Source organism: Mesoplodon densirostris, chromosome 9 (genome assembly GCF_025265405.1).
Source record: "Mesoplodon densirostris isolate mMesDen1 chromosome 9, mMesDen1 primary haplotype, whole genome shotgun sequence".
Classification (NCBI taxonomy): Eukaryota; Metazoa; Chordata; class Mammalia; order Artiodactyla; family Ziphiidae; genus Mesoplodon; species Mesoplodon densirostris.
In genome coordinates, this window is record NC_082669.1 from 58,647,097 (window position 1) to 58,674,257 (window position 27,161).

General features: G+C 37.3%; 1 protein-coding gene across 4 annotated transcripts in view; it reads right to left on the bottom strand.

The window, feature by feature from the left end:
• The window catches only part of CDK14 (cyclin dependent kinase 14), a 614,965-nt gene that overhangs the window by 76,164 nt on the left and 511,640 nt on the right, over positions 1 to 27,161 (bottom strand). For all 4 annotated transcript variants that reach the window (XM_060108929.1, XM_060108927.1, XM_060108930.1 and 1 more), the window contains 2 exons: positions 10,784 to 10,923; positions 5,177 to 5,320 (listed from right to left, as the gene is read on the bottom strand). In XM_060108929.1, the coding sequence (XP_059964912.1) occupies positions 5,205 to 5,320; positions 10,784 to 10,923 (256 nt within the window). In that variant the 3' untranslated portion in view covers positions 5,177 to 5,204. The remainder of the gene's footprint in view (positions 1 to 5,176; positions 5,321 to 10,783; positions 10,924 to 27,161) is intronic.

Sequence of the window (27,161 nt, forward strand, 5' to 3'; positions counted from 1 at the left end):
ATTATTTTGCTAAGTAGTGGATTTAGAGGAGGTAATAGGCTCTCTAGGGCAGAGGGGAAGCTAAGGAAATGGGGGTGGAGGTGGGGTGGAGAAACTAAACCACATTCCAGTCTTTTCTCAATCAAGCGTTCACAAACGTAGTCTGCATGTGTATGGTTCGAAGCACTGTCAAGTTCCTGAATAATATATATTTCTTAATCTGCACCAACGTAGAGTTAACGACAAAAACCAGGGATTCTTTCAAATAAAACCTGCGAGGAACACTAAGGTTTGTTTCCCCCTCTGCCTGTTGTTACTTCCACAACTACTGCTGTCAGCTACATGAGAGAACAGAGATAATAAACAGAGATAGAACTGTAGTTTGATAGGAAAAAAATTTGCAGAGTCATGCAGAAAATAACAGTTCTAGCAGGAGAAAAATCATAAATCTTTCTGCTACTGAAAGAAAACTAGATCCAACACTTGAATTTCTTATACTGTGATAAGTACTAATGGGTGCTATCCCCTTTTGTGTCTACAGTTGAGAAGACGCAACATGGCTTAAAAAGACCGTTAGTCAAAAATATCACACGTTGAGGATGTTGTTACTCCATGAAAACTGGAGTTTCCCTCTATACTTGTCTGATTTTTCCCTTGGTAGTGTACAGGCCAGGCAAGTGCCTTCCATCTATACTGCTTGCTTTCCTAGAAGCTTCAGAGACTGCTAAGCCCAGAGCCCTCTTCTGAGGGGTTCCTTAAGGAAAGGTTGGCCACCCAGTTCACAGCTCAGCTGACTGGACCCACCCAACAGCCTTGCTCGAAGCCTTGTTCTCTCTCCATGATGATGGCTACACCAATCAGAGCTGCTCTGGAGGAGGGTCTGAATCTGAAGAAAAGAGCTCGGCTATAGACTGCCCCAGGAACACATTATAAATTAATAATATAAATAATCCTCACTCTCATATCTTACTAGTCTTGTTTAACTTGTTTTGCCTCAAGAGAAAAAAATTCTGTGTTGGCTTAGAACAATTGTTAAGATTTTAAAAGAACAACTGGATAACAACTGGGATTGATTCTTTAGAATTTAGCCTGTATGTGTCCTCTTCTGCACTTATATTTATGCTAACACAAAATTCCTTAACTTCAGCTTATTCCATTTACTCCTACTGGGGGAACAAGGTTGTAATTTAGTTTAATTTTAATTAATTAAATTAATTTTAATTTAATTACTTAAAAATGAACTTAAAATAGCTACACGTGGCTAGTGGTTACCCTGTTGGACAGCACAACTTTATATTAATCTTCCTTAAAAAAAAAGGGAAGGGAAAGGAAGGGATGGCTTTTCCTGTTTTGTCTTTATCCAGTCCTGGCCCAAATAAGTTGATTATTTTACTTCATAAATGTACAATTCTTAAATAGTTACCGAACAGGTCATAATATGTGGTTCAAAGGTTACCTACATCAACATCCTTTGGGGTTCTTTAAAATGCAGAAGACCCCAGACCCTGGATTTTTAAAAACTCACCAGGGGTTTTGGCACTACCCCCCACTTCCCCAGGGTGTGCGAACACCTCTCTCATGAACGTTCAGTTAGCGATGCCACGGAGTCTTAAGCACCAATGAATTACATTTTGCCTGGAGTTCGGTTTTTAAAAAAATCTTTCTCTTATTTAATTAAAATTCTTGAGCAATTTATGCATCCTACTGTTTACCTGGCAGCCTACTTTTAGGAAATTATTGCTTGATGACTGAGTCAAACAGAAAGAGTCTACCACATTTGTTTTTCATTTTCATATGATACTTAAATAACATTGATTAGCGAAGATAATATACTAGAAAGCAAGGAGAGGGTCACCAAAATATGCATGCAGTTAACTTCTTGCACTTGAACCAAATACAGCTTTTTCATGCACCAGACAGATATTTCTATATTTATTATGAATTTAATAGGGTTTGAAGACCAACTGATTCATTGAAAAGAGATGTTCCATAATGAGCATACACCATTTCAAGAAAATTATAAAACATCTGTCTAAAAGATTAGAGCCCATTCTTATCCCCTGTATTCAGCAAAAGGAGAGCAGACAAGAGTGACTGTGCACTTCCTCACTCAATTTAGAATAACTGGAAAATCAAGCTCAGCCTGGGGGTGTATTCGGTATCATTGTGCACAAACATAAGTGATACTAACGGATGTGATATTCAATATAGTTTCCGGTCTTTCCCTTAGGGAAATTTTCTATGCGTATTTAAGGCTCTCTCAGACTTTAGGAAAGTCCTATCCTTTAATGCTGATAAAAAGGGTGGGGACAATCTATGCAATCTGTAGTCTATTCATATCTTTAGAGGATAACAAACTGTAGGAAGCACAGTATCTTGATCATCCATTAGCTCCATTTTTAAACTTAGGTGCATGTGGTTTTCTTTTCGTTTCATTTGGTTACAAGACTCTGAAACCAAAATTGCTTTCTGCTGCAAAGAAAAATGCTTCTCATTAACTTTTCCAGTAAGGCCAGTTTATGTAAATCCAGGATTATTAACTAAATAACTGAAGTGACCTTAGGATATACAAGTTTAGAAACAATTCGGCATTGTGGTATAAGAGAAAACTTAGGACTTGAAACGCTCCTCTCTACTCAGTCCTCCATCATTTCAAAACCAGAAGTGATACAATGCATTTTCCATATTTACCTCTGTGTAACTCCCCAGAGAGAGGTGGCTAAAATGCTAGGTTACAGTCTTAGCCTCTCTGAGCTCGTAACCTCTTCCCCCTTCCTCTCCTTCCCAGTCTCTCTGGGCTTTACAAAGAACTGGAGCATTTGAGGAAAATTTAAGATGCCTCAGCTTGCTCTAAACTGTTAATTAATTCATCAACAACAAAATCAAAATCTAGGGAATTACATATTTTCTTTATGAATACCCTTATTTATGTAGACTTTTGACTCTATAATGTCTACAGTATAGACACTGGTATTCAGCTATTGATTAGAATCAGCTCCACTGTGCAGGATGTATTAGGCCAATATATAGGCTATGCTATTTAATCTCTAAGATGAACCCATTTGATTAAAAGAAAACCCTATAAAGATGAAAAATTAAAATGATTTCCTTTTTTGCTGACTGACAGAAAACTCTTAAAATCCAGCTTCCATGCAGCTTTTCTAAGAAAAAGAAATTTAGATGTTTCCTTAACGTAATGTTGAATCAAACTGAGGTACCTAGATTCTGAAGAAAACAACAAAGGCAATAATAATATTAAAGCTTTAAAAGTTGATATGAAAAAGACAAAATTCATAGAGAACATATTTCTAGTATTATTAGATAATTCTAGAGGAAGAGGTTCTAGATAATACCCTTGAATCTAGTTTTAAAAACATACTACAAAGAAAAAACATCTTTGTAAAGGCTTTTGAATACTGATGACTGTAGTTCCGAGCAGCTCTTGAAAATCTCTTTTCACTTAGCAGTATTTTGAGACCTTACGGGCAATGCTTCTATCCAGTGAGCCTGATTTGATTGACACGGAAAAGCTGACCTGAAACACATTCTAGCAGTTTTGACCGGCCAGGCTCAGGTCAGAGAGATCTCAAACGAGCAGAGAAGAAAGGACAGAGCCCTGCGATGGACATTCAAGCTTGCCTGTGTGTATGTGTGTATAGGGCAGCAACACAAATACAGTCCACTCTTTGTTTTGTTCTACGGAACTGGCTGAGGGATTGATACGGTCAGGGGCTCTCATGACGGTAATGCAGGTCAGATACCCTCAACAGCATCTGCTGCAACCCTCATGAAGTAAAACCATTCTCAGAACCAGGAGGTAACTGGTCAAAATCTCAGTCCCACTCTTTGTCTGACCAATTGAAGTGAGAGTACAAATGCTACTGGGTGAATAAAGTTGTGCTTCCGGGTAACTTTTTATCCAATAGGGAGAAATAACCAGAAGAATGAAGAATCTTACGTATGAAATGGAAAGTCTACTAGTAACATTTCCCAACTGGCATTTATACACTATCTTTTATCATTCTGGGAATCTTTTCTCCAATCGTTCATAAATCACCACCATACTCCCGAGAGGCTAAAATTGACCTCCACATTGAGCATACACAAAAGCTAAGTCCAAATGTATTGACTAATCACCCACAAGACAATGTGGACATGTAATCTGCCGACAGTTCAGCCTGTTAACATATTTCACATTAAGAGAGAGAGGAAGGAAGAGCCCTCGCGATGCTGTCTGTATCTTCCAATTCACTGGAACATTTAATTCCTGAACAGCCACACAAGCAACTAACAATATGGGCTAGCAAATAAAAAGCCTTCCCCACAAAAAAGTTGGTTCCCTGTTTGCTTCAGAGTTATGTTGCAGTAAACGAAGAGATATATATAGGCGTAAACTTCCAAAACACCCAGACATTTCCAACTGGCACTAAAGACACAGCCTTTTCAGAAGTTGCCATCTTATGCTTGTTTCTGTAAAGCCTGTGTGATCACCTGGACGGGCCGACAGGCTCAGGGACTATCTCGTTTAGGTTCTGCTTTTCATCTGCAGAATAGCAGAGGCCAAAGAATCGAATAGGAAAAACAATAAATAACTGCTTCACCACAATAAGGTCTGTACTAGGGGCCACCCAGGAATCAGAAAGGGGTGAAGTGGCCCAAATGGCCACTAAAGTAAACCAGCGAGCCCATGTCCTTTCCAAAGGACGCAGCCACACTTCCGTTACTGCACAAACTTCTGGCCGGAATGTGACTTCAGTGCTGCCAGAGCTGCTGATTTCTCGAGAAAAGCCGGAAACCCAGACTTTGTGCAAAATCTCCTCATCTTACAATGGGAGCAACCAAGGAAAACAATTGTGTGGGCCACACAAAGCAGGTCTGTGGCTTAAATATCCTCCGAGGTTAACCATTTTCTAGCCTCTATGAAGGATGGGTGAGTAGTGAAATGATTTGCTTATGACTAACATGGTTTGCTTATGACTACATAAATAAAGGACCATTTTGGTTAGACTCCAGCAAGTGCCTAAAAATACAGAAATGACTGCCAGCTCTCTGCCTCACTAGAATCTGTAACGAATGCCGTAACAAACATAAGAGATTCATAAGATACTCAGGAAAAAATAAGTCTGAAATATTTCATTTGAAAGATTGACTCAATGTCTTTTCACAATTACTTTCCAAGTAAAGTAGGTCATCTTACCTGTGCTCTCTTGAGAATGCTGTGCTCATCAGTGCTTGCTATTTGATAGACTTTTGCCATAACTATTGTTTTTCCCAAAGGCCCGCATACTTTCTCCAGCTTCTGGTTGCAATCTTACATTTGGGACGGTAAAAATAGAAGACACTGTGGACAGAATGAAAAGTTTTCATTTACATATTTATAGGTATATTTAGAATCGTTTCTTTCAAAATTGGAGGCTGAGATGCAATGCTGGATGTTCCGCACATAAAACATCATGGTATGCGTTGGTCTTTGAAATGTCAAGTCGTCACAGCCCCCCCCACACACACTCACACTCGTACAGATTTACACACACATATGACAGGATAGTCTGTCTTCCCCTCCAAACCACAGCTCAGCTGATCTCTCATATTTCTCTGATCCAGAACAATAAGCTTGAATTTGGAAACAACATATTTGGCCCTTTCTTTGTGCATTCTTTCATTCATTCTTTGAAGAAATATTTATTGAGCCCCACACTGTTCTAGGTTTTCAGAAACCTGTAGTGAATCAATCAGAATGAAAAGAAACCCTGGTTTTTGTAGATTCCACTTAGGGGAGACAGATGATAAACACTCAGATGAATATATCAACTAGTTGTAAATGTTGTGAATAATAATAAAGCAGGAAGAGAAACAGAAAATGCCAAGGTGGAAGCAGGTCAGTGAAGGCTTCCCAGGTAAAGGTACCTTGGAGCAGAGACCCAAAAAGGTGAGAGGGCAAGTCATGCATATAGCTAGAGGAAGAGCAAGGACGAACTGAAGAAAGAAGAAACAGCAAAGCCTAAGGAGAAACAGAAGGAGCAGGCAAAACAGTTAGACGGCTATTGTAAAAACACAGGTGAAGGGAGATGGTGAGTGACATAGGGCAGTGAGGGCAGTGGAGAAGTGAGGACGGTCTATTGATCTATTTGGAAGGCAGCACCAACAGGGTCTGCAGAAGAACTGGGTTTGGGCATGACAAAAGAAGAGGAGTCAAGCGTAACTTCCAACAGCTGGAAGAATGGCATTGCCATTTATTAACAAGGTGAAGACTACAAAATGAGCAAGTCTGAGGGAAAAGATAAGGAGCTCAGTTCTGGTAATATGAAGTTGGAAACGCCTACTAGACGTCCAAATGGAGATGTTAAGTCGTCAGCTGGTATATGCAAGTCTGGAGTCAGGGAAGATGGGACTGGAGATTGAAATTTGGAAGCTCTCAGTGTACACAGATGATATCTAAATCATGAGATTAAATGAGATCATCTAGGCTCTAGGGAGCATATGCAGATAGGAAGATCTGAGGATTAAGCCCCAGGGCACTCTAAGAGTGAGAGGTCTGGCAGATGAGAAATCTGCAAAGGAGTATGAAAAGGAATGTTTAGGGAGGCAAAAGGAAAATGTCCTGTCCTGGAATCCAAGTGAAGGAAATGTTACTACGAGGAGACAGTGGTCAACTGTGTTGAATTATGCTGATGGATCAAGATGAGGGCTGGGGAAAGACCAATGGATAGAGACTAAAACCAGCAGTTGTGGAATCTTGGGTATAAAAGCTCGGCTCAAAAGGATTCAAGAGACAATGGAAGTCTAGGAACTAGAGCAGCAAATATGTTTGAACAGGGTGTGTTTTCTTTTTAAAAAGATGGCATGGAGCTCCATTAATGGCATAACGTTGCTTTAGGATAATATATAGGACATATATAGGAATAAGTAAGAAACCCTACCAACATTAGAGCTGAAAGGTCCTTAGGGATCACTGTGTCTCTATATGAGAAATCGGGAACCCACAGAGACTAAGGCACTTCTCCAAAGTTGCCCAGCTAGTTAACAGCAGAGCTGAAGCTGGAATCCAGGTGGTCTGATTCCCAGTTCAGTGCTCTTCACACTACACCAATTTGTTGGCCTTCTTTCACTGCAGACCTGAGTTTAGTGAATTAGCAAATGAATGTAATAAAATCAAGGACTCTACGCTATGAAGTGTATTTTGTTCATTTACTTTGACAAGGGTGGTTCAGCTTCAATAATTTATGTAACTTGATAGTATACACAGGAGAATGCCCTTTGGTGTATTTGGGGAAGGTAATGAATTTCTTCTAAATCAGCCCTCCATTTACTTCCCTGCAATTAAATCTTTGTGAAGAAGTGGGGCAAGGCTGTTCGGGTTTTGGGATAGAGGGAGAATGACAGGGTGCCACTAGAATTAGCCAGCTTTAACCGCCAGATCTCCAGGTAACTGTACCATAATTCTTGCTTGATGAATTTATAATTCCTGCTTCAGTGGCACACTAATACATTGCTTCTAAATTTTGGCATTCTGTAAACTGGTGAGGTTTTAAGGACTAGTACAATTAAGAAAGATATTATATTGCTATATGTTCTTCCAAAGCAAATAACAGTCTGGCATCAGCATACAACTTCATTTTTGTAAGAATTCATGGAATGACTGCAGTGCTCTGTGTAACCAAGGTTCTAATAACACTTGATACTCTTCTCAAAAGGTCTGATATATTAAAGTAGGCCAAGAAGACTGGAGCCCACTTTGAACTTACTTTTGTTACAATCTTCTCCTTTTAACCTGGGTTTGCTTTCTGCTTGCGTAAGAGTTTTCCCTTTGCAGACATTCTTTAAAAAAAAAAAAATGCCATGACCCATCTTTAAGAATGTGACTGCTATGGACTTAATTGTGTCCCTCCAAAATTCATATGCTGACGCCTTAACCCCCCATGTGATAGTTTTTGGAGATGAGGCCTTTGGGTAGTATTTAGGGTTAGATGAAGTCATGAAGGTGAGGCCCTTAGGATGAGATTAGTGGCTTTATATGAAAAAGAGAGAGAGAGAGAGACAGAGAGAGAGAGAGAGAGAGAGAGAGAGAGAGAGGGAGAGAGAGGTGTCACTTTCTCTACCACGTGAAGATACAGGGAGGTGGCTGTCTCATCAGGAAACTTGATTTTGCCGATACCTTGATCTTGGACTTCCCAGCCTTCAGAACTGTGAGAAATAAATGTTTGTTGTTTAAGCCCCGGTCTAAGTTATTTTGTTACTGCATCCTGAATAGACTATGTATTAATGTGAGGCTCCTAAAACTGATTAATAGAAACCATGACTTGGTTGATAAGACAATCCATTTACTGGTTCTGCAACACTTCTTTTCAGATGGATCTCTTTCCAAATCTCCTTGGAAAGGAAGCGTATGAGGATACTGGCCCTGCTGCTGCTGCTGCTGCCATTTGCCAGGTGGTGAACTTTTCCAAGACTCCACACTAATGTAAAATTGAATTTTAAGAATTTCAAGAACTTTTACATAGAGTCTGCAGAATATGAACCTAGATAACAGAGTCACCAAAACCAGTCATTTCACTTAAAAGAACTAGTTCCCAAAGTCTCCAACGCCTAGGAATTCTTTGTTGTGTAAACATGTTTACAAGGACTACCATGTTGTTCGAAATGGAAATGACTGTGGTATTTAATACTGGGATTGTCCTTTCTTGTGACTGGATTTATGCTTCATAATGATTATCTACTAGACACAGAAATAGCATTTCTGTAACTCAAAATTGTTACCGGAGGCATTTAGCAGAATCTTGCTTTAAAAATATAATGATTTTTCATCTTTATTCTCCCCCCTTCAAAAGGTTTCACTGCTCCTGATGTTTAACGTTATGCAAAGACGTGTTTCTGCCAATGAATATCGCCTTATGGTTATGCTTCTGCAAATAGCCTGCTGTGAGCTGATAAAGGGATTAATGCAGCCAAAATTCTTAATCTGTGAAATTACAAATTAAATTCTCATATTAAAAATACCACCCTGAGGTATTTTTTGTGGTTTTAATTCCCCTCTGGTGTTCTGCATACATTGTGCTTGTTAATGACAGGGACAAGGCTGTCTCCATTGGCAGCCTGCTGCCGAGTGATAATGTGTAGGCATTTACTCACTGATAGAAACTGGATTTAACCACTGGCTGATAAACTAAGTGCCAAGTGGGTAATAAGTCCATATTAACAGAAAAGTACTATTACAGAATTCAGAATTCATAGACCATCAAAATCCTGGCTTAAAGTCAATCATCAAGTCAGATGGGATTGAGATGTCACCAAGGAGGAGTGATATCAAGTTGCAAGTTATACTGAATGGGAAAACAAACCATATGTTTGAGTTTGATGAGCAATAAACTAATGAGTCCACTGGCATCATTTTTTTTTTTTTTTCAGTATGGGAAGATGTGTTACCAATTCATTAGTTTTCTATAGGGATTTCGTCTTTAATTTTTTTAAAATGGGGATAGCTGTAGTAATGGTCAGTGGGTAGACTTTCAGAAAGGAAGTAGGACAGAATATGGGATAAATATGGGCTTGGAATATATGAAATACTGAAGAAGATTTCAAAGCATGGGGGAGTAGTGGGTTAATATATCTATAGTTACTTTAGAGTAAAAAAAAAGTAATTAGAATTAAATATGAGGTATCAGAAAAGATTTAGGGTAGGAATACCCAAGAGTTGTTACTTGGGACTTAGTTCCAAAATAAAAGGTTATTGTTGTCGAGGAGACTCCAATGCTATCATGGGGGGAAAAAAGTCTAAGAGAATAAAGAAATAAATTTTATGTATGTCTATGGTAAGTGATGTGTACACAAGGATTAAAAATGATATTATAATATCCATCCATATATGCAGTATATTAATTTTTAAGGCAAAAAGAAAAGAGTATGAGGAGAAATATCTTTCACTGGCATTTGGAAAGAATGTATCACCACTGAACAAAAGTGTTCTTACTGAAATAGTGTTCTGCAAAATTTCACAAGAATTTTGTTTCACACTTTGGAAGAAAGATGAGATCCTCCCAGTCATAAATCCTCCCCCAAATATTTAAAATGTAATTGAAAAAGGCTGTGTAAATATGAACACTTTTGTAAAAACAAAACAAAAACCCACCCAGGAATGTGTTTTGTTTTAAAAGATCCAGAGAAGAGCTCTGTATGAATACCAAGAGCATCTGTAGTTGAAATGAATTACATGTCTTCAGTTCTTACATGTCAATTCAGCGCATTAGCCAATTGCCAACTCTGTTCGTCAGCTCACTGCATAGCAGCCCTTTTTAAGGTTATTGTTACAACCAAGATTGTCTCTGAGAATCAAACAGAAATGAATCATTTCTACTCTGTGTACTGCAGCCAGCTAAAAAATACTATATGCAGAAGGCACTAAATATGTAAATCATATTTTCCTTTTCCTTTATGACTGCTCATATCATTTTTTTGGACACACACATAATCAAATACAAAGACATGCAGCTGCTGACTGCAGAGCAGAGATAGCAAAAAAGGAATCCATTTTCTTCCTGTGTCTGGTAAGCTAGCAATTGAATGGCAGGATTCCACTAAATATATACACACACTACCCACCTCCCCCCATTCTCTCTCTCTCTCTCTCTCTCTCTATACACACACACACACACCACACACACACACACGTATACAGGCAATGCATATATAAGCATACGTAATATTAGATGCATATATAAACATGTGAACCTCTCTACATGTGTGTTACACATAGATGCTAAAATCATGTCCCTGCTTCGATTGGATGTTTTGAATTCGTCATACTCACTATCAGTCAGTTCCCATAGCCGTGGGGGCAGGTCACTAAAATACTCGTGGCTCAAGGCGGCCTGTGCTGACAGTCTGTTCTTTGGGGAACACTGTAGGAGTTTGGAGGCCAGATCCTCTGCATGATTCACATAGCTGAGCCTGAAAACACAAGCAAAAAAGAGAGAAATCAGAACAAACAAGAAAATCCCCTAAGTAAGACATAAGGCTCACCTAATTTTTCAGCATTTATTTATTCCTGGCCAAGAAAACAAGTTAAATTGCCTGTTGAAAATAAAAAGAAGCAGAATTCACATTAGTTCCTAGAGTATCTGTTACTGTAAACCAGCTTTTACTCTCGCTTTCCTCACTGATGTAACATATTTTACTATAAGCAAAGGATTGATATTTTCAGGATAGAATTAGGTCCCAAGGTAGAAAATTTCAGAAGATAATTTATCAAATAGTTGCCAGAATTTGTTCATAGAGTATAGGTACTGCATACACATCTGGATACATTTACAGGAAAATTAATACAAAATAACCAGGAGAATTAAAATAAATCTACTATTAAAGTCTCTAGTTACTAAAGTTACTTTTCCCTTTAAGAATTTACATTTTCTTACATTGAACAAAAAATTATTGGAATAAGTACCCTTTCAAATATTAACAATCATAATATTAACCTGCAGGTTAACAAAGGGGATAGGCTTAAACCATATGGGACTGAATCAATTCAAGATGACCTTTAAAACGACAGTAGAGAGAAAATATGTGTCTCAAGATTACCGAAAAAGCAGAGGAGTAAAACCTTCCATGTGGTGCTACTTTCAAATGGGGAACAGACCACACTGTCCAGCCAGCCTTGTTTTCCATGGAATCTCTATTTCACTGCTCAGGGCAATCAAACCCAAATAGTTAACATAAAAATGATAATTAAAGTCTTCCTAATAATGATTACCATTTATGAGTAGGTGAACATGTGTCAAGCGCTCTCCTAGGCGCTTTTCACACACTCTCCTATTTACTATTCAGACAAGATAACTCTGTTTCCGTCTAACAGCAGGGGGAGCTAAGTGGAAGTCAGAGAAGGTAATGGTTTGCTCAATTAGCAGGTTGAGCAGATGCAAACCCACCCAGAACTAGTTGACTCTTAAAGTGGTTTTGCTTGTGCCAAGCTCTCTGATCATTCCTAAAGGCTTTTACCCACAGATTCCTGAGTTTCTACAAGATGAAGTAAGTACAGTGACTCTTAAGCAGCCAGAAGAATGTGAAGAAAAGTTGCATCTGCTAGTGGGTATTCTTTCAAAAGCCTTGAAGCTACAAAACAAGCTATGAGCCAATAAACATCTTTCCTCGTGACCAACAATTCTCTCCCTTCCCCTCCTCAAGCAGCTCTTTAGCATTGATTTTAAATTGTTATGGTGTGGGGGGAGGGGGATGGATTGGGCGTGAGGAAGAGGAAAGCAGGTCATGAATTTGGGCAGAGGAAGAAAAAGGGAGAAGAGCAAAGAAAAATATTACTCCAAAGATCCACTCTAAGAGACCTTCTCTCTAAATCTTCATAGCTGAAGGTCTCACCCATGGGTTCAGTGTTTGGCTGCTGTAATGGCTGTTTTTAAAAAAACTGATCAGTATCTTGGTTTTAAATGTCTCTACCTGGCAAAGAGAAATTTGTCTACAGGAAAAGGAGGCATTCTTAAAATTCTGCGGTTTTTTTTCTTCTTCTTTCTTTCTTTTAATAGGGTCCAGGGCCATCCAAATTATTCCTTCCTCTTCCTAAGACTCTTTTGCTATTAAAATTTTTTCATTAATATGTTTCTAAATATCAAATGCAAAGTTTGAGATAGGTAGACTTCATGGCAAAAACTGCACTTATATTGAACATACAGTTTGTATGTAACCATGGTGAACAACACATTGGTATCCATTTTATACAGCTTTGATAAAACACAACGACAGTGCCAGACCGAGACTAGATCTGAGTTTTAGGCCTGACTCTGTTAAAGAGTGATGAACCACATTATGTCTGCAGTCCTTCCAGCTCCAACAAGCCATAAATCATCCTTGAAGCATGGTTTCACTATTTTGAAGAATTATAAATATTTAAAGTTGTATTTGTTTTTGCAATCGATTGTTGATCACATTTAGATTTAACGCATATAGACCTAAATATAAGGAATTACCAAGAAGACATTTCCCCTCCCTCAAACTGACTAAACTTGTTAATAAAGTCAATAAAATAATCAAATGCTTATTTGTGCTATCTGGTTTATACATAAACATCTGAACTATCACACAAAATTTTAATTTAGAAAGTTTGCTATATCCTCACTTGTATTTGAAGAACCATTTTTATTCCAACTCTCCATATGCATTTTCAACATCAGAATCTTCATCATTACCAGAACCACTTTTTGAGTCCATCTAAGTGGTCTGATATGATACTTCTGGGATACCTTATTTGGAAGTTTTATCCCAAGCCATAAGTTTACCTTATCAGAATGTTAGAATGATTGTGGTTGTTTTCAGTCTCCCATTGTGATGGTAGATTTTAAAATCTTTCCTTACAATTCCCCCAAGTTTTGTTTTATATATTGTAAAGCTGGGTAATTAAATGCTTAACAGTCTAGCGCTGTTATCTTTTCCTGGTAAATTCAGTCTTTAATCTTTCCGTGGTGAACTTCTTTATCTTTAATAAAGCTTTCTGGGTTAAAGTTCATTTTTTTCTTATTAATTTAATGACCTCAGCTTTCTTTTGCTTAGTATTTGCCTGGCATACCTTTTGTTACTGTCTTTTAATATTTCATATCCATAATTTTAAGGTGTCTTTCATAAATATTTCATAGCTGGGTTTAATGTTTATCCAATTAAACAATCCTTGTCTTCTAAGGAGAAAATTTAATCCATATTTGTCATGATTACTGATATATTAATATTTGGAATTACTGCTACCATTTTAATCTTGCATCCTATTCTGTCCTGCCTTATCTTTTTCCTCTTTCCCTGCCCTCTTTTGGATTGACTTTTAAAATTCAACATTTTCCATCTTCTATTTTAGAAATTATACATTCTATTTCCATGTGTTTACTAGTTACTCTTTTCTTTTTCTTTTTGTATTTCAATATTTATTTTGATGTTTAAACTCTAGCACTAGGTTTTTACAAGCTGGTGTACAGTTATAAATTATTTCTCCCAAAGAACTATAATCATACAATCCAGATAGTATAAATATATGATATTTATATCATATATATAAATATATGATTGAACAAACATCAACATACAGCACCATTTATCAATTACATAAGACAAATTATCAAGTATACAAATATTAAGTTCAACAGGAATATATACACTTCAACAGGAATATAAAATATCAGATGTCTGCTCAATTTGTCAGCAGGAACAAATTTCCCTTTTTGTAAGAAAGATTGGGAAAGAAGCAAAAAATTCACACTTCTAACAACAATAGTCAGCAAACAACTTCCAATGAAAACTGGAAAAAATTAAGGGATTTTCAGAAATTTTGATTCAGAATTATTTAAGCTATAACAACAAATCATGTCTACAATTAAAAAAATACTGACTAAACTAAAGGGCATATTCCATATGTCCAACATGAGACAAACACAATGTTTTGCCAAAAATACTTAATGTTCACTCCCACTCTTTTTTCAGGCCTTCTCTTTTAAGTTGCACCCTAAAGTGCAAACATTAAATTAATTTTAAGACACTTTTGTCTGGCGACATTAAAGATACGTGTTTCTGTACAATGTGGACTTCCCATGAACTTTACAACCAGAGATTTGTGATTTTCAACATGGAGGTTTTCATAACAGCACGAAATGAGATTTATAGAAAGATATTAAGAAAAAATCATCATAAGACTTGGTCAAAAGCCAACAAAATCTGTGGTTACACAAATCTGATGTATACTGTTTTAAATATGGGAGATACAGATGTAAAGTAGCAGGCAAGTAGCCACATAAGCCCTACTATCAATGTTTGAAATGACTGAGGGGACAAACCACAGAGGATAGGTCCGGGGATTTTAATTCTGCATGACATTAAAAACATACAAGCATTGTGCTGGCTATTTCGGCACCCAATCTCTTTAAATTTCTTATATAATGATAAGACTCTAGAATGGGAATAGATTTGAAGAAGACCTATAACCCAATACTGCATGGTTTCAGGAAAGGTCAATTGATCAAAATGATAAGCATGTTTTAAATGCTGAACAGCAAGAATCTTTTGCTAAGTTTCCAAACAGGCTGATCATAATACAAACACAGAGGCTGCGATTCTGCTAAGCTTGAGGCCTGATAAAACTGCTTATCAATGCTCCTGTGAAAGCTTCATTAGACTTATCATTCACCAAGTCTACATGTTGGCTAATATACACAATAAATTGGGTCCTGTCTAAAGTTCTATTTCCAAGGAACTTAAGACATCAGGTAGCCCAGCTTTATTGACTTCAACAGTATTTCTATGGCTCCTGGTATCTATGAAGTGCAGCAAGATTTTAGGACAATATTTCTCCAAAAGTTGCTGGCTTTCAAAATCTCCACTACACTTTTGCCTCATGAACTTCACTGCATATTCATATTTCATTCCATTTTCAATTAATGCTAAGACAACAAGCATTAGAACTCTCCCAAGACCAGCAACATGCTGACAGTTTTTTCAGGAAACTTCATTTTTTACAAGACGTAACCAGTCATTCACAGTCTGGTTGGATGGCAGTGCATCACCATCCCTTGGCCAACCCAGAACCTAATGCCTTTTCTCCACAAAAGCAGTGTTGTAAGTTGCTTCACATATTTTTACCCTTGTGGTAACGCCCCACTTTTAAAGTTCCTCTATAAATCTGTTAAAGTCACACTGGTTGGACTGTCCTGTGCATGACTTCACAAAAGTTGGTCAATTCATTTGTGCCATACTAATTTAGGTTAAAAAAAAAACACTCAATAGGATTATAAAAAAATAAAATTTTCTGTATATAGAATACAGAAATGATGTAAAGGATGATGTAAGGAAACTGAAGTCTACTACAATACACTACATTTGAAATTCTCAGTGCTTTGTGTATGAGGTTGGGATTAATGGGAAGTGAAATGATCCTCCTGGCAAGCCTCAGCAAATCTGAAATCCAATAATGAGGCAACAGAAGGGAAGTTCCCCCAGGTTTAGCCCACCTAGGTCAGAACTCTTGTAATGTGCTTTCCTGGTTTTAATTCAATTCTCCTGTGGCCTAGCTAAGCCTTCTGATGGACCTTCTTGGTGAAACAGTAATGAATTTGTATAGTTCACTTGTCTGTTTAGAGGTCATGCTGTGTTCCTGGCAATAACTTCCACTGCCCTGCAGAAACTTAACAGATATAAGACCAAGAACACCACACGACTGCCCAAGCTGCAGCCAGTGGAGTCGTCTTTGGGGGTAAGTTGGTTTAGTGTTTTTAATACCATCAAGGATATCTGAAGAAACTTCCACACTTTGAATATACCTTCACCCTTAGTTCTCCAAGTGTATGGCCCCTTAACTTTTTAACTATTTAAAGTTCAAAGTTACACTTTCTCTTTACCCTCCTGCCAAACAATAAAAAAACATAGGAACACTTGAATTCTGATGACACTAGTCCTATCGTATTATACTGTCTAATATTTTGTTTCTACTTTCTACATAAGGACACACATTAAACACTGTTTTGGTTATTATTATTTAGATTTACCCATGTTTATCATTTATTTAATCACCTTTCTTTTCATGTTTCAGACATCCCTTCCCAGATAACTTTTTTTGTATCTGAAATACAAACTTCAGAAGTTCTTTCTATGACTAAAGAGCTTGGTGGCAAATTCTCTCAGTTTTGTTTTCATACAGGATAATAGTCAGCTGGAGAAATAATTTTAGGTTCAAAGCATTTTCCCTTAACTCAGAATATATCATTACACAGGCTTTTCTTGTTGCCTGTTAGCTATTCTCTTCCACCTCAGAGTTCTGCAGTTTGCGATGTATGGGGTTCTTTTGATTTAACCTGCTTGGTATTCATAGTATTTCCTGAATTTGAGGTTTCATGTCTTTCATCAATTCTGGAAGAAGACCTCAGCCATTAACTTTCCGAATATTGCCTTTGCTCAATTCTCTCTCTTCCCTCGTTTTATAACTCTAATGTAATACCATCTTATTAAATTTTCCATGTCTTCACTTGTTCTTTCATATTTTCCATCTGTTAGTCTCTCTGTTCTCCATTCTGAGTAATTACTTCAGAGCCATCTTCCAGCTCAACTAACTCTCTAATCAGGTGCATCTAATACACTGTTTTCCTTATTCATTTTGTTCTTATAAGTTTAAATCTCTGACAAATTTTCATTTTCAACTTTAATGGTTTCCTGTTCAAGTTTTTAATGTAATCTTTTATTTCTTTACAATATTTTAAATATAGTTTTGTTCTATGTCTGATAATTCCCAATAGCTGAAGTTTTGGGTGAGGTGGAGGAGTCCAGTTTTGTCGCTTTTGCTACTGACCCTCACTCACAATGACTTTTTCACGTTTTATAATTCTGGATTTTGGGCTCATGCTTGGCTTTGATAATCTGTGGGAGTCCTGAAGCACCTGGGTTGAGAGTATGTTTCTCTATAGGGATTTTCTTTTGCTTCTGCTAGGAGCCCTGGAGCTCTCTCAACACCTAGGTACTCCAAGTTCTTTCTGTTGGCTTCTGAGACCAAGTGAGTTATGTAAATTTAAACCTAAACTTGTAGAATTCTCAGGGGAGTCTTTTTCATCCCCATTCAGAGCCAAGGGCAACACAAACAATTGTCCTTGCAGTCTCTCTGTGCTGGAAGAAGATTTTTTTTTTTTTTTTTTTTTTTTTTTAGCCAGCCCATTACTGGCTGAAGTGCTTTGAGGGTCTTGACTCTCTGTGGGGAATCTCAACTCCTATGCCCTCCTAACTTTCTCAGGCCCAAAGCCTTGTTTCCTGACCCTCAAGTGGCTCCACGTTCCTGTTTTAGCAATATCTCAAGGGCAGCTGCAACTTTAGCACTTACTTATCATTCTGTTTTTTTCATTCTTGGCCCCTGGAGATTTCAGTTAATTTCTTCTTGGTTCAGCTATGCATATGCATTTGAACGGATGTGCTTGTATTTTATCCAACATTTTAGGTGATTTTTAGCGGTAGCAGAAGAGACTGTTTTTCCCCCTACAGATAAATATTTATAATCTCTATAATCTAATTAGTTACTATAAAATCATCCACACTTACAGTTTTTAGGTCTTTCTCCCTGGAATAAGCACTAAATTGGTGGTGTTGTCTTGCCTCTTTTTTTTAAACTAATTCTTTTAGGTTACCTCTATTAAGCCTCAAAAACTAGATAACTGAAGTTATTTCCGGCTAATGTTCCTTCCTTCACCACTCAACTTTATAGATGACTCTCAAATGCATTATCCTAAGTGAAAGAAGCCAAAGGCTACACACTATATACTTTCATTTAGATGACATTCTGAAAAATGCAAAATTATAGAAACAGAAAAGTGATCAGTGATTGTCTGAGGCTGGGGGTGGGAGAGGTTAAGAAAGGGGTTCAGAGAATTTTTTCAAATGGCTTTACATCTTGATCAAGAGGAATGGAGATCAGGCCATCTAGAGATGTGAAAGGGCAGGGGGACTGGTCAAGGAAATTCAGCACAGGGAGCAGTTTGGAGAGATGGGGTGTTGCAGGTTTTTCACAAGGAACATTCAGACATCAGGGGTGGAGGCTGGCCCTCTGTGAGTGACTGTCACTGGGACTTCTGTGTCCCAGGGGAGCCTCAAGGGATGTCCCAGCAAATGAGGAGATGCAACTGCTAATGGTGAGGCCCTCCTATGGATTTCAGTGCTGGATGCCAGGTCACCGAGTGGGGGTCGGCCTCAGGCGGTCAGAACTGTGCCTGTCAGCTCACAGGGTGAGCTCAGCCGGCTCTACATTCCTGGAGGGTCACATAAACGGGGAAGGGTAGGTGGGACAGAAACTGTCACGTTCATTCCATACTCATTGTTTTTAAAAGATGTTGTTTGTTGTTTGTGGAAACTCCCTGGGAAAAAACCTTAAGGAAGTTTAAAATTATAAATCTGTATGAAAATGAAGAGAAACAATCTCTACTGAATTCAGAGTATGTTTGTGGAGAGAATCTTATGAGTAACTTTCAAACAAATGCTTTTAATACAGTAGAAAATAATAGTATTCTGCTATTCTAATCATAACAAATGTCATCATTTTCCTAGTCCTTATCTATGCAACACACACACACACACACACACACATACACGTACACTTTACCTGAGTTTTTTAAAAAAAATATGAAAGAATGTAACACGAATAGCAGAAAACAGCTTTAGACCGTGACTATAGAGCAGGATATTTTCTTTACTCCTTGTGCAGGTCAGATTTTTGTACCTCAGAAATGAGGAAGATGGAACAGATGGTCATTAAGGGTTGTCTAGCTCTAACATTACATGTCCTCTGACCTAGGAAGAACCTGAGTGTGAACTGGAGGCAGGGAGGGTGAGCAGAGCCATACTGGCCTGCCATCTCTCACCCACCACAGCTCCCCGCTCTGCCATCAAGGCAGTGATCCAACAGTGCCTCTCACTTCTCTTCACTCAACCCGTCAACTAAATGCTTTAAAAGCTCACCTAAGTTTCTAAGTCATCTTGAAAATAAAGAGCAAAGTCAAGTCTTTTGCCACACTAAGGAAGACTGTCAACGTTGGGTAGAGAAAACTGAAAGTAGAGCATGAAAATGATGGCACGAGAAAGAGAAAAAACTGGGCAATGGCAAGGTGAAAAGGGCCTTTCCTATGAGGCACGGTTCCTGGTACAGAGTGGGGACACGACATTTGTTGAATGACTGAGTTTTTGATTGAGAATTGACTATATTAATTTTTATACTTACAAGAGGTTTTACTTTACCTGAGACACATGAATTTAAAAGTAAACAATCATTTTGGGGTAAAAACATCTTAAGGTCAAATTCTGGTCCCTAAGGAACATCTTCAAAGTATACATGTCTCAGAGGATGACTTTTTATTTTGAAGTGGGAAGGAAATTCATCCTTGTCTTTTTAAAGTTACTTTGTAAACTGGGACTGCAAGGTTTCTTTGTTTGTTTTTTCACGTTGTGGTGCCAAAAGACTCCCTCTAAAACTGATGATACATCTGCTTGTAGAACAACTAAAACAAGTTACATTTTGTTCCTAAGAGTTGACTTCTAAATATGTCTATAAAATTCTTCGCTGGGATTTATTAACATTTTAGTTCATGAAAGCTGGACATAAAGAGTAGAGGTGTAGCAGGTTCAATTTACTTATTAAAGCATTCAATGGAGATACTAACTTCCATATAAAGGCTTAAAAGGAAATTAAAAAAAAGAACAAAACGTTCTAGGATATTCCTCACTTGCAATTTATGATGAGAAAGAACGACATACACGGTGGGCCTACGTCTGAAGCATTAAGAGTGTGCTTTGTCTCACAGAGTTGGAAATAGAGTGACCTGGAGTGAATGATGGGGAGGGTCTCTATATTCATGCTTTACTCACTGTCACACTCATCACAGAGCAAAGCCAAATGGACTGGGTCCTTTTATTTGACAGTGCACATCTTGTCTCTGTGCCAAAGATGCCAACATGGGCACTGGCCACTGGATTAGACAACAATTGATCTCTTGAAAATGATTTGTGAAGAAATCCACCCACCAATAAAAACAAGTCTGTTTCCTCAACTGTACCGACTAGAACTGTCGGATACAGCATTCTTGTATATATATATGAAAAGCTAAATGTGCATTTAATCACCTTCTTGTCAAAGTTCTAACTTAGAGGGAAGACTGCGGTCATAAAACCACTCTGATTTTTCAAAAAGTGACTTATTTTTAAAAAACAGGCTTGAACTTATTCATTTTGCAAAGAGGGCCAGTAATTGGTCAAGCAGAAGATGAAGGGAATCCCTGACACTGGAATAAACTCCTCGGGAAAATAAAGACTAATATAAGGAAAGATTTAGGTCTGTGCAGTGAATCTCAAGTCCAGGAGCTAGGCTGTGCAATGAAATGAGAGGCAAGACTCTTGGGTGTGTTAATAATGAAGACAGAGTTGTTTTACACTGAGACTCTCTTTGTCAATACACTGCTGTTAAAAAAAAAAAAATAACGAGAGTCCTCCCCTCAAGGTAAACAGGTAACATTTTTATATTAGCTTCCATAAATAGGTTGTGTTTTGTTGTGCATAGAAAATTGTTCAGTTCTCATTCATTTACTCTAGCTAAACTGTTTACTGACACAATCTCCCTGGAAGACACTCATTCCCATACTGGTCAGCTTCCTTGACTGTTGAAATGCTGTGATGGTGCTACTGGTAGAGTGCCCTACAGTCTACAAAGTGTTTTCACACATATTCTTTTATTCGATCCAGATAATCAAAGGGCCATACTTACAAAATGGAACGTATGCAAATTTCTGACTCTTTAGTGCCCATTACATGTCATGCCAAAGATTTACTGTATGTATATATGTGTACATACATATACATATAGGTTACACACACACACAAAGCAGTATGTTACTCAGTTTGTAAAGGGATTATTGGATTACTTTAAAGTTGTTTTTAAAGATACCTTACATGTTTCTGTATTTCTCTCTCTTCCTTTAATTCTGAACTCTATTGCTATAGAGACTATTCTTTCTATATTCTTTTTAACACCTCCAGTGCCCTATATTAAATAAAGACAACAGGGAGAGTCCAGCCTTAATGTGAACAAGATGAATAATCCCCAAAGCCAGTCATACTAATCTGCACTGCTGGGTCTTTCCTTCAGATCTAACCCTTACTCAACACATAGTTGCCCTTGCAGAAAACTCTATCTGGTGGAAAAGTACAGAAAGTGCTGTAGAGCCCTCAGCAGGGTGTGAATGAATTGAGCTTTTGAAAACGCTAGCACTGGCACTCTTAAGAGTATTATAAACTGCCAAAAGGTGAGCAGAAAAAGGAAAACACTAAATTCTTGCTTTGGATTTCAGAGCTTAGCTAGATAATATTTACCCCAAATTTCCTAGCTTTGATTTTATTTATTATAATTTTCTACCCTCCCCCCAAAAAAGAGATGTCTTTGAATGTTTAAGTTCAGTCTGAAATCAAATAAAGAGTGGTCTGGCTTTTAAAAAATTGGCTAACTTATGTAATTATACTAGCCTTTTCCATGTGCTAATACGGAGCTATAGATTTTCATATTTACATCTCATAAATCTATAGATGCAGATATTATCATAAAATATTCACAAAGAAAAACTAATATAAGTGAACATCTTGTTATATTCTTTTCAACAAAAGCCCTGTGTATTTAAACTTATTTTTACTTTCTACAAAGGTAGATCATGCTTGCATGCAACTTGCTCATAGGAAAGAAACAGTTAACTGGTTCACTACATTGTTTTTGCAGAGACTCCACTTTAATCTCCTTTTCAATTCTTCTCCAGTATCTAGTAGCAGTGATTTTTTTGAGTTGTAAAATTGTGTTTTTTAGTAGCTTATATAAATCTAATCACTTATAATTCTACACAACTATATAATGTAATTTTTAAAAATTTCTCTAAGATTTGTTACAGGCTGCCAATCACTGACATTTTTCATATATAGGAATAGCACAAACCTATCAGGCATTATACCTGTATTTTGGAAAAGGTTCCTATATTTTGTTGACTAGTGATCATATGATTCTACTATATTTTTGTTTAGTATTTTACTTTAACAATGTGGTTAACAGCAGAAGAGGCACAAATAATTACTTTTCAATTCTCTGACTGAAGGACATGGTAAAAAATGATGTATCTTATTTCAGTAAAATAAATAAATAAAATACAGTAATAATTAATCCTTGTAATCAGAAGGATAAAACTTACAGAATATTTAAAACAAAATCAGTGTATAACATCTTCAAAACCCAAAGGATGTGCATTCAACGGAATTGATTTCCAACTTCCCAGTTATTTTGTTAACTGTTATATCTAATCATAAACACTAGACCTTCATAATGACATGACCTTCCCCCATATGGAATTCCATTGTTAACTGAAGGACATCAACAACTCAAACTTTCTGACTTCTGGATACAGATCAGGATAAAATTAGTAGCCCTCTCTTCCACAGGACTGCTGTAAAGATTGACCTTTTCTTACCATAAGTTGTTTAAATCAATTAAAAGCATCATATAATTTCACAAGTTTTCAAAACATTTTTAGTAAATCAACAGTGAAGCAGAGTAAATTGTTAATGAGTTTTCTACCCTTGTGATGTTTTTGATATTTATGTTATTTAGAGAATAGCGATTATCCAATTTTCCTGAATTCAAAGTGGTTGATTATAGCACTGTTTCATCTGAAAAAGACAACTCTCATTTTCTGATGATAAAAGATTGTGTCAAGAATTTAAATTAAAATCTTCATCTATCAAAAAAGAAATCAATCCACATTAAAGTTTAGCGATGGCTTATATTTTTACATTTAAGATGGATCAGTTATAAATATTCAGTCCAATATGAAAAACATTTTCACTTTAAAAGACTCCTGCAAAGTAGTTTACCTTACTGGTGCATCAATATTAGGGTGGCTTGAGTTAATGGAAAATGGTAACGTCACAGCCTTTCATGCCTCTGAAACCCTAGAGCAGTTACAAATCTCATCAACAGAGGCTGGTTTTGGAAGGTGATATCTGCTTCACCATAATGGAATGGTGTGTCCTTTGACTGTAAACAATGCTAAGAATAGCTCCTGAAAGGTATCATTTTGTGTGATATTATTTCACCAAAAGAGAAGAAAAAATATTCTTTAATCCTGAACAAAACCTCTTCAAAGTTTACTTCTTCAAAACCTCTCAATAAACCTTTCACTGAGAACTGAAAATATAACTTAGTAATGCAATAAATGCCCTAACAAATATATCAGATTTTTCACTTAATGCTTTTTACAGGCTTAAACCAAATGGACTAAAAGGAAATCACCTTTTACAGTCTGACTCCTACAGGAAGAATGCCTTGCTGTTATGCTTTGTAAAGAAGGCATGGTGAATTTATATCAACTTTGGCAAATCTTGAGGCATGATAAAAGGAAGAAAAATATCAGTGCAGTTAACATTCCACAGAACTCTTTCTTCACATGTTTATTTCCTTAGAGACTGGACATGATCCAAGATAACAAGAAAAATTTAAAAAGGGAAGTTTATTTTTTAAGGCAAACAACATACAGTTTAGCATCCTGAGCTGATATAGAAGAGAGAATGTTTCCTTACCCCCTAAAAAAAAAAATAATAATTGTTGTCTTGTAGGTTAAAGATATTAGGTAGTTAGGATTGGAGAAAATCACCAAGGCCAGTTCTCCCATTTAAATAAATATGAACAAAAATTCAGTTAGATCAGAGCTTATGGGTTATTAAAGTTTGGTTCTGGGCAAATGAAAAATATATTTTCTGTGGACTATCATTTCAGCTTCTTTATCTTATGACATTGCATCTGGAATTTGAAAATATATGATTTCACTATGATACAAGAAGAACTGGCCTGTGCGTTTATGTGTAAAACAAGACTTGGATTAAGACTGAAGAGTTGGGTGTCCTCTACAAGGGCCTGATGATCTTTAGGAAGAAAAGTCAAATAGCTTTTAATACTTACTGCTCCTACAAAGGAGCCTCCTATCTTCCCCGTCACAGACTTTCTTGCAGGCCGCACACTGAACCAACTACCTGTTGAACTATCTGATTTCCCTTGATTATCACAAAGGACATGATCAGCCAGCAAATGACATCCTTGTTCTAAATACTATGAGAAGGTATACAAAGGAGATGAAGCATCTATTGAGGATTTACTGTGTGCTAGAGACTTTTCACAAGTCGTCTCCCTTATTCTGCATCCCCAGCTATGAGATGAACATAATTATCCCTCCTTATAGATGAGGGAACTGAGGCTCAGAGAGGAGAAGCCATACAGCCAGAGTCACACAGCAAATGAGGGTAGAGCATGTTACGTGCTTCAGATGCAGATGCTCTCTTCTCTGTATCATCCTTCTTAAAGCTCTGTTTATATCTTTTTTTCCTCTCATTATAAAAGTAAGACATGATCATTCTAGAGAATTTAGAAACATATAAGAGAAATCCTGAAACATATAAGAAAAAATAAAAACTTCTCATAAGTCTATAATTCAGATAAATGATTTTTTTATCAACTCGATGTTTACTTCTATGTGTATAGGTCTGAGCAAACACATCATTTTATCTTTGTAATTTTTATCACGGTGTACATTTTTTCCACATAAAATTTCCTTTCAAAACCTGCATTTAAAAAGCTCTCTTTAAATTCCTAAAAGTCAAACTTAAGCCCATATTGAGGTCATATTAGTTTCTGGGGGTCAGGAATCCTGAAACAGCTGAACTGGATAGTTCTGGCTCAAGGTCTCTCACAGAGTTGCAGTCAAGGTGACGTCCAGGGCTACAGTCATTTGAAACTTGACTGGGCCTGGTGAATCCACTCCCACGTGGCTCACTCACATGGCTGTTGGCAGGAGACCTTAGTTCCTCACCATGGGGGCCTCTCCCAGATGGAGGAACTATTCACATGACGTGGCAGCTAGCTTCCCCAGAGTCAGTGAACCAAGAAAGAGGGACACAGCTAAGATGGGAACCTCAATCTTTTAGAACCTAACCTTGGAAATAATGTGCCATCATTTCTGCCATATACTACTGGTCACCAAGACCAGTCCTAGTAGAATGTGGGAGGGACTACCCAAGGGTGTGAAGACCAGAAGACAGGGACCACTGGGGGGCCATCTTGGAGGCTGCTAAACCATAATGGTGATTATAGAAGAGATCTGGGTTTTTTTTTAAACTGTGGCAAAATATATGTAACCTAAAATTTGCCATTTTAAGCACTTTCAAGTGTACAATTCCGTGGCATTAATTGCATTTACAATATTGTTCAACCATCACCAATATCCATTTCAAAATCCTTTCATAATCCTAAAAAGAAACTCTATACTAATTTAGCAACATATTTTTATTAAAATAATGTGACAATAATACTAAAGATAATTTTTGTAAAGTAGAAAAACAATCACCCAAAATTCTGTTACCCTAACACAACTATTTTTATCTCTTATATTACATTTTGATCACAGTTCACAGACAATTTTAGAGTTAATATGCTAGTATGCATAAAATTTTTTATGGGCTTCCCTGGTGGTGCAGTGGTTAAGAGTCTGCCTGCCAATGCAGGGGACACGGGTTCGAGCCCTGGTCTGGGAAGATCCCACATGCCGCGGAGCAACTAGGCCCGTGAGCCACAACTACTGAGCCTGCACATCTGGAGCCCATGCTCTGCAACAAAAGAGGCCGTGATTGTGAGAGGCCCGCGCACCGCGATGAAGAGTGGCCCCCACTTGCCGCAACTAGAGAGAGCCCTCGCACAGAAACGAAGACCCAACACAGCCAAAAATAAATATAAAAATAAATAAATAAATAAAAATGTTACCATTAAAAAAAAAAAGATCAAGGATAATGCCTGGAGCACAATCAGAACTCGATAAAATATTAAAAAAAAATTTTTTTTATTCTGCTTTTTTTCAGAGAACATATGAAGCATTCCCTATGTTTTCAAAGTCTTCATAATACCGTCCTAACATTGTGTAATATTCCACTGGGGTTGAGGAACCTTGATATACTAATATTTCCCCATTCCCTTAATCTTGGTTAAGTTGGTACCAAGTCTTTTAAAATAATTTAATATACAACACAGTAATGAGCATCTTTGGGCAACTAGGTTTTTACTCCAATGATTTGTTTTCTTGAGAGAAACACTAAAGAGTCAGGTTACTAGGTCATAAACTTAATTCCCCAGGCCTCCTATCAGAAGTAATATCGCAATTGTAGCCTACAAGGCCTTTCCTCACCCCCTTTGCCTCCAGTCTCCAATCTCATCTCTTCTCACTCTCCTTACACTCACTACACTCTTACCACCTTCATTCTTCAACACATATTTCTTGAGCACCTACTATGTGATGGGCTCTGTCATAGATACAAAGGATATAAAGGTAAACAACATAGTCAAAATCCCAGCCTTCATATGGCTTACAATTTTCCAATCCTATTCCTCTTTTTAAAAAGAAATCATACTGCCATGTCTTCATGTACTTATCACTCTTTGAGATTGCTTATTTTATTACTTGTTTATTGTCCTAGATACTCTAGAAGGTAAAGCCCGTGAGAATGGGAACCTCATCTGTGCATTCCCAAGCACCCAGAACTTTTAGATGATGGTAAATCGTATTTCTTGAATGTGCCACAAATGAGTATCTTTACAGCTTTTAATGTTTCCATGATGT